Source organism: Aristolochia californica, unplaced genomic scaffold, assembly GCF_029961685.1.
Source record: "Aristolochia californica isolate CCGP_79_NKW_82.1479 unplaced genomic scaffold, dmAriCali1.0.hap1 SCAF_14, whole genome shotgun sequence".
NCBI classification, from domain to species: domain Eukaryota; kingdom Viridiplantae; phylum Streptophyta; class Magnoliopsida; order Piperales; family Aristolochiaceae; genus Aristolochia; species Aristolochia californica.
In genome coordinates, this window is record NW_027181815.1 from 23760889 (window position 1) to 23768250 (window position 7362).

Below are 7362 nucleotides of genomic sequence, written 5' to 3' on the forward strand. Positions count from 1 at the left end.
GGGAAACATCATGATTTCTTTGCTAGAGGTAAAGGAAGAAAAACAAAAGTTCAAATATCTGTTCTGTTCAGACTTTGTCAACTCTATTTGTATCTTAGTAGATTGTACCCTTTCCACCATGGAGGTGAGCGGTTCATTAAACCATGCAAATTTATGTCTTAATTATTTATTTGTTGTACAATAACTCATACCATAACGATCTTCCTTGTATGAGTAGATGTATAAATTAGAATATACCTAGGTAAATTATTTTATCCTAGTGAATTAGATATGCTATTAAGGGTAGCCAAATTTAATTTTCTATAATAAATGAACTTTGCAACTAATATTGGGAAATTGGTGCATGAAATTACTTATGAAACAAAGAACAAGAAGTTAAATAACACATAATGAAATGCTGAAATCTAGTTGGATAAATAGGTCATAAACTCCTTAAATTTAGTACAAAGACTCAAGGTACCTTGAGTTCTTGAACTAGAGGCAACTATGTTGGCTTAGAAAGCTTTTTTGGTATCTACAAGAATTTCAAATAATGTTAAATAAGTCAAGCAATAAACTTAAATATACTTTTGAAATATAAGTATTACTAAAACTTAAATAATCATGATGACTTTTAGTTGATACAAGGCATGTAAGCAATGGCAAGAAAGTAAATCATTGGGAGAAATTCAAATTATTGCAAGAAATGTATATTATATTGTGAAAATAATTCATTTGTTGCAAAAAGTAAATTGTGCAAGAAATATAAATAATACTAGAAATCCAAATTGCACTACAATAAACTATACTTTATCATGAAAAAATATTTTAGTTAAAAGTGTGGATTTTAATCACAAACCAAAATTGTTTGAAAAATTCAACAATAAATTGATGTCATTGATTTTTTAAATGAAAAATATTTTTTTTAAAAAAAAGTTTACCTATTATTGAGAATGTTTTTATTACCTGGGAAGATATCAAAATGATAGTGGTGTCATAAAATTGTATTGTTTAAAAATTTAATTTATGAAAAATGTTAGGTAGCAATAGCAAGGAGTCTCGTCTCATGGATGGGAGGAAGGCGGGGAGGAACCAAGCCAAACTGGCTCGTAAACCGTTTGAACTCGGCTCAATTCAGTTTTTACTTGAGCTCGGCTCAAACTCAAACTTGAAATAAGGATCGTTAAGTATAACAAACCAAGCTCGAGATTTTCCAAGGTTGGCTTGTTAGCTCGTGAATCGACTCGTTAGCATAGATTTTTTTACGAAAATACCCTTTACTCTAATTGCACTCGTCAATTTCCTCTTTAGTTAGTTGATTGTTGCTCTTATTTACCTCAAATGTCAAAGACGCTTTATCGTTCAGCCCTTTTGGGTCCCTCAACATCTAATATTGTTTGCCAATAGAACAAACACTATTGGTGGAGGTGTTTGATCTTTCTTTTAGGACTATTAAGCTGGTTATTATTCATTAGTATGCTCCATTACAAAGTATTGGACTCCTCTGCAATACCTTGTAGTTCAATGGTACCAGGGTCATCACAATATTCTCTTTATTTATTTATTTAGTTTTAAATGTAGGTTGGAGCTCATACCTTGCTCGAGCTCAGGTTCAAACTCGATTAAAATTTTTGGGCTCGAACTCGAATTCAATGTATTCTGATGAAACAAAGCTCAAACATATACAGGTTCGAGTTTGTCTCACCTCGATGCCACCCCTAGTTGTCCCCTACCAGCATAAAGAAAGGGAGAGGAGAGGGGTTGTGATCTCCTTCCCCTATTAATTATGACGATGGGGAAGGGATCCCTCATCCTCCTTGTTGGCCGTCCCTACTGACTTAATATGGTGGGGATCTTCCCTTGAGGGGAAAAAAGTTAAAACTCTTTTGATCTAAATTCAACTAGACGTTGTAACTTCACCTTATTGATTTTTGTAGCATTAATTTTCACACCTGCAGCGTAAATGTCAATGGAGTCGTTTAAACAGTAGAAACAATGAACTGGTGATATGTCCTTTGTCCAGTGGAGCCGCTGCAGATATTGTTTGTATTCTCCTGCAAATGAAGACAGTGCTTTCCGTGTTTTAGAGGACCATCTAAAATAAAGACACAAAGATGATGAAGACTGACATTGAATATTTTCGGAATGTTGTGTTTTATCAGCATCTGCACAAGCATTTTTAGGTAGAAGACGACAGCCATAGATGCTTCTCCTATCTTCTCTTCTCAAATTTTATCTTCTAAAGACTCCAAGTCTTCTTCCCCACAACTAATAATATCATAGGTGTTGAAGAAGATTTTCTGAAGAACACTTCTCTCTCCTAGTGGGAAACAAGTTCCTAGGTAGTCAAAAAAGACCAGCAGCCTCTCCGGTAACGTAAAATTCTTCACAGTCATAATTTCTAACCGTAAAATTTACAAGAACATAGACGGAGACGAGATTCTAGCTTCATCACTGTAATGAAAACCAAGTAAGAGAGATGAGCCAATTGAAAGAGAAGGAATCAATGAGAGGGAGTTCATATCCATCCAACCAAAAAGCTGTTCAAAATTGCGATGGATTGAGAGGAATAATTTATGTTAAGCTGTACCCAAACGATGTTTACATATCCACTCACAATAGATAATATATGCCTTCGACCCCCATACGTATCCGCTCCCTTCCTTTTCAGATAACAGGAATTTTCAATTATGTGAGATGCTTTCCATGACCAACATCCTTTTTTTCTTTTTTCTTCTCTCTCTCTCCCTCTCGCTCGCTCTCGTCCATGGCGGGCAGAATCCGGCGTGCACAGATTGATCACCTAACCTGAATTAAATACAAGTAGGAAAGGTCTTCATTACACAACTTGATCAAGACTTTTCTGTTGTAACGCAGCGAATCGAAGAAGATTGAGAGATTTGGTTTACAACTTGTCTGCTTTAACTTCTTTATACTAGGACTAATATACTATATATGTTTACTTAATAGAGACATTTGATGACAGTCCAACTGAAATACCTAACCTAAGAGCTTTTTTGACGAATTTACTTGGTTTTATATCTAATTAACCAACTATTAACTCATTACACAAGTGAATCACCTTATTTGCTCCAAGAACATGGCCAACTTAGTGGTGAAGCTTAGCTGAGGCAAATGCTTTCCGGTATTGGACGATGCTCGTTAATCCACGCGTGAATTTTGCGGTGTCCTTGTCGTCACAATTAGCGGTTCCCCATTGTATAAAACTTGTAAGAGAGTGGTTCCTTGTGGTCTTTCATTAGAATCAAATGGAATATATACCAATTTGTATAAATGAACCAGGCAGAAAGACTGGTCTTTGTTTGTTCTATTCCAGTCACCTTGGCTTTAGTTGTAAAAGATGGAGATAAAGAAATGGGTGTTTCTAAATGAATTTATTATTGTAGGACTATTAAGAAATTAATTTAGGGTACAGAGGGAACCTATTCCTCCCAGTAAGGATGGTCGATGACCATCAAACGTGCAGGTGATGGAAAAGTGGGTCTTGATCACTCAAATATATTTTCTTTTTAGTTTCTCAGTTTATCTATTTAACCATTAGAGACCCAAAGTGTGCAGCTCAGATCCAAAGAAGGATTGCTCTTCTTCCTCACTTGCTTAACTGTTGGAGCTACAGAGAGAGAGGAAGACAGAGTAGAAGATCGAAGGAAAGGTGAGCTGCTCCGTTTTTTCTCCGTTTACTACAAAAAGGAATTGTTATTTCACTTTCATCCTTTATTGAATAAAGGCGTTGGTCTTGTCTGCGTATTTTTTCCTTCTCTACTTACGTTCTCATCTTTGACTCTTCTTCTCATGGATGATGAGTGAGAGGAGAAACAGGGGTCGGCTCGATAAGTAGAGAGAGAAGGAAAAGAAAATGCCCGTTGACATATGTGTCCATTATAATCCTTTTAGACTCTGTGGGTGCCACACTTCTTCCAGATTTTCACTTATATATACACCACGCAGTCCTAAACTGCAACTCAGAAAATTTCTTTGGTGTCTTCTTCTTTCTTCCGTCCCTGTCTCTGTAGCAGACTCGGAGTCCTCTTGTTTTCCTCTGTTCTTCTAGCAGAGGGTATACTTGTTGCTTGACCTGGACAGCTCTTGTGTTTCAGTGAGCTTGGGGAGCTGTAACTTGTCTGCTCAACGGCAGAAGAGTTGGGTTTTTGCGGAGAAGCTTTGAATCCCTTCTGTTGGTTGATCTGATTCATCTCTTGCAAAGATGGGTGTGGGAGGTGAGGATGGTTTTGCCACAAACTTCCACCAAGTCGGCGATGTTACCATCAACATGCACCCGAATGGAACTTCCAAGTGTTTCGATGACGATGGCCGAATCAAGAGGACGGGTAAATAGAACCATTTTAATTCCATCTATATTCGAAACTGTTAGAATATCTGCTACGCTCAAGAAAACTAAGCAAGAGATCGTATGGTGTTATTACAGGGAATTTCTGGACGGCAAGTGCTCACATAATAACAGCGGTGATCGGCTCCGGCGTGCTCTCGTTGGCATGGGCCATTGGGCAACTGGGATGGATTGCAGGGCCAGTGGCCATGCTTCTCTTCTCCTTAGTCACATACTACACTTCCACTCTCCTGGCCGACTGCTACCGGGCCGGCGACCCCGTTACAGGCAAAAGAAGCTATAGCTACATGGACGCAGTCCGCAACAATCTTGGTAATTAAACTTCTTTTCAGAATTCATCTATTTTCCATTAAATACCCAGGGATCAAGGGACAACTAAAATGACATGATCGGTGTGGAAATTTTAGGTGGAGTGAAGGTTAAGCTCTGTGGCCTAATCCAATACATCAATCTGTTTGGTGTAGCCATCGGGTACACGATTGCGGCTTCCATCAGTATGATGTGAGTGCTGTTTCTTGTGAAATCTCTCTGCTGTTCTCAAGTGCTTCAGCTTCCTGTATCTGTAAATTCTCACGCAAATTCACAAACATGAGCAGGGCAATCAAACGTTCCAATTGCTTCCACGAGAGCCACGGAAAGAACCCATGTCACATGTCCAGCAACGTTTACATGATTGGCTTCGGAGTGGGGGAAATCATCTTGTCTCAGATACCGAACTTTGATCAACTCTGGTGGCTCTCCATTGTTGCGGCTGTCATGTCCTTCACATACTCCTCTATCGGGCTTGCGCTTGGGATTGCTAAAGTTGCAGGTTAGCGAGTCCTCTCTGCAGAAAATCAATCCAACACCCCAATTCCTAAATAAGTACTTAAAATCACAGCCATGGAATCTAAACTTAAGCTCCTGTTCTTCATGATCAACAGCAAACGGAGGTTTTAAAGGGAGTCTTACTGGCATCAGCGTCGGCGCAGTTTCACAATCTGAAAAGGTCTGGGGGAGTTTCCAAGCTTTCGGGGATATTGCTTTTGCCTACTCATTCTCCAATATCCTCCTCGATATCCAGGTATTGCCGTCGATCCTAAAGTTTTTGAGTAACATTTTAAAAAGGAGATGATGTATGTAAAGTCTCCAATCAGATCACTTCCAGTTTTCAGTGCCTAAGCTTGAGCTTTGATCACCACAGGACACGATCAAATCTCCGCCATCAGAAGCGAAAACCATGAAGAAAGCTACCCTTTTCAGCGTCATGGTGACTACAGTCTTCTACATGCTGTGCGGGTGCATGGGCTATGCGGCCTTCGGAGACGAAGCTCCTGGCAATCTCCTAACAGGCTTTGGCTTCTACAACCCCTTTTGGCTTCTTGACATAGCCAATGCAGCTATCGTCGTCCATCTTGTCGGGGCATACCAAGTCTTCGTGCAGCCTATCTTCGCATTCATCGAAAAGTGGGCGGCCAGAACATGGCCCAAAAGCAGGTTCATCACCGAGGATATCGCCGTGCCCATCCCCTGCTACAAGCCCTTCAACCTGAATCTCTTCCGGCTGGTTTGGCGGTCGGCCTTCGTCGTCGTCACCACCGTCATCTCCATGCTTCTCCCCTTCTTTAATGACATCGTGGGCATCCTCGGGGCCCTGGGGTTTTGGCCGCTCACCGTCTACTTCCCCGTTGAGATGTACATAGCACAGAAGAAGATACCCAAGTGGAGTACTAGATGGGTGTGTCTCCAAATCCTCAGTGTGACCAGTTTGATCATCTCCATCTGCGCCGCTTCTGGGTCCGTGGCCGGGGTCATCCTCGACCTAAAGAAATACAGGCCGTTCAAGTCCAACTACTGATTCTTATCTCGAAATCATAAAGAAAACTCCTCTCTTGATCCCAGTGTTCTTCCACGCTTGTAATCAATCATATAGATATATTATTAATTCTCTTTCTCTGTATCAACTTTAGAGTTTAAACCGAAGGGAATGAAGATTTTACACAATGCTCTCACCACTACAGTCCTTATCAGACCCATCTTTCCTAATTTCTCCAACTCGCATTTGATCTTTTGCACTCGTTTTCACTGAAATTCAGAGAACTGAGATTTCAGACGAAAAGTAGAAAGAAAAGTAGAAAGGCCCAACAACTGTGACGCTGTGTCGTAACACGGGATTCGTTGGTTCTCCGAATCTGTGTCTGGTCAGTCGAGCTACCAAAACCCATTTTAATGGTAGATCCACTAGGAGGAGTATCTAAATACCGAAAGCTTTTTGTCCCTTTGGCATGAGAGGTCACTGTTGGTGGCAGGCGCAGCGTCGCCGTCGCCGGATGACGCGGGGAGTCATCCCCCTTTTAACTCGGTGGTGATTGCCGCGAGTGGGTGGTTGCCGTTCTTGTTGTTAGGGAAGATTCGTTCTTCCTAAGCGTAGGAGGGAAGGACCATGTCGAAGCTGGTGGACCCAATCAAACATTTGTTTTTCATAAAAAAAAGTTTCTTTTTACTGTCGATGTAATTTTATTTATAATATTATTTTTATTTCATCATAAAAAATAAAAAAATAAAAAAATTCATTCTATTTAAATATGATCTTCATTCCTTTTATGCTTTTAATTATGGTATTTTACTTATTAAATAATGATATTTGGTTAATTTTAATATAATTAATCAAAATTTGATTTTATAATTATCATTTTATCACTTATGTTTTAATTTAATTATTAAAATATTTTTTTTAAAAATATATTACGAGCAGTATTGCCAAAACTAAAGAGAAGATTCGAACCATGGCCAAGTACCTACATAGAAAAGGTAGTATCAAACCAATTGAAGACTAATTCATTTCCAACTTCACAAAAATAATATATATACAGAAAATAAGAAAGTGCCCCAATTAACGAATAGTTGAATTCGGTCTAACCCGACTTGACCAAAACCAGTGATCCTACTGGTTTGATGATCGATTCAATTTTAATAACATTGATTACAAGTTGAGTATTCTCTTCAATTCGTTCATTTGCTTTGTTTGCACTAGT

General features: G+C 39.2%; 1 protein-coding gene across 1 annotated transcript; it reads left to right on the forward strand.

The window, feature by feature from the left end:
* The first annotated feature begins 3889 nt into the window (after nucleotides 1–3889).
* Nucleotides 3890–6352, forward strand: LOC137949678 (amino acid permease 3-like). Its single transcript, XM_068795808.1, has 6 exons — nucleotides 3890–4328; nucleotides 4427–4660; nucleotides 4756–4849; nucleotides 4945–5159; nucleotides 5272–5411; nucleotides 5532–6352. Exons 1-6 carry the CDS (start codon nucleotides 4205–4207, stop codon nucleotides 6183–6185), a joined length of 1461 nt encoding a protein of 486 aa, XP_068651909.1. The 5' UTR covers nucleotides 3890–4204; the 3' UTR covers nucleotides 6186–6352.
* Nucleotides 6353–7362: the final 1010 nt, after the last annotated feature.

Excerpts from the sequence above, each read along its gene's own strand:
- LOC137949678 (XM_068795808.1), top strand. The coding sequence starts at position 4,205 with ATGGGTGTGGGAGGTGAGGATGGTTTTGCCACAAACTTCCACCAAGTC. Across the intron at positions 4,850-4,944 it reads GCGGCTTCCATCAGTATGAT|GGCAATCAAACGTTCCAATT; the intron begins GTGAGTGCTGTT and ends AAACATGAGCAG. Across the intron at positions 5,412-5,531 it reads ATATCCTCCTCGATATCCAG|GACACGATCAAATCTCCGCC; the intron begins GTATTGCCGTCG and ends TGATCACCACAG.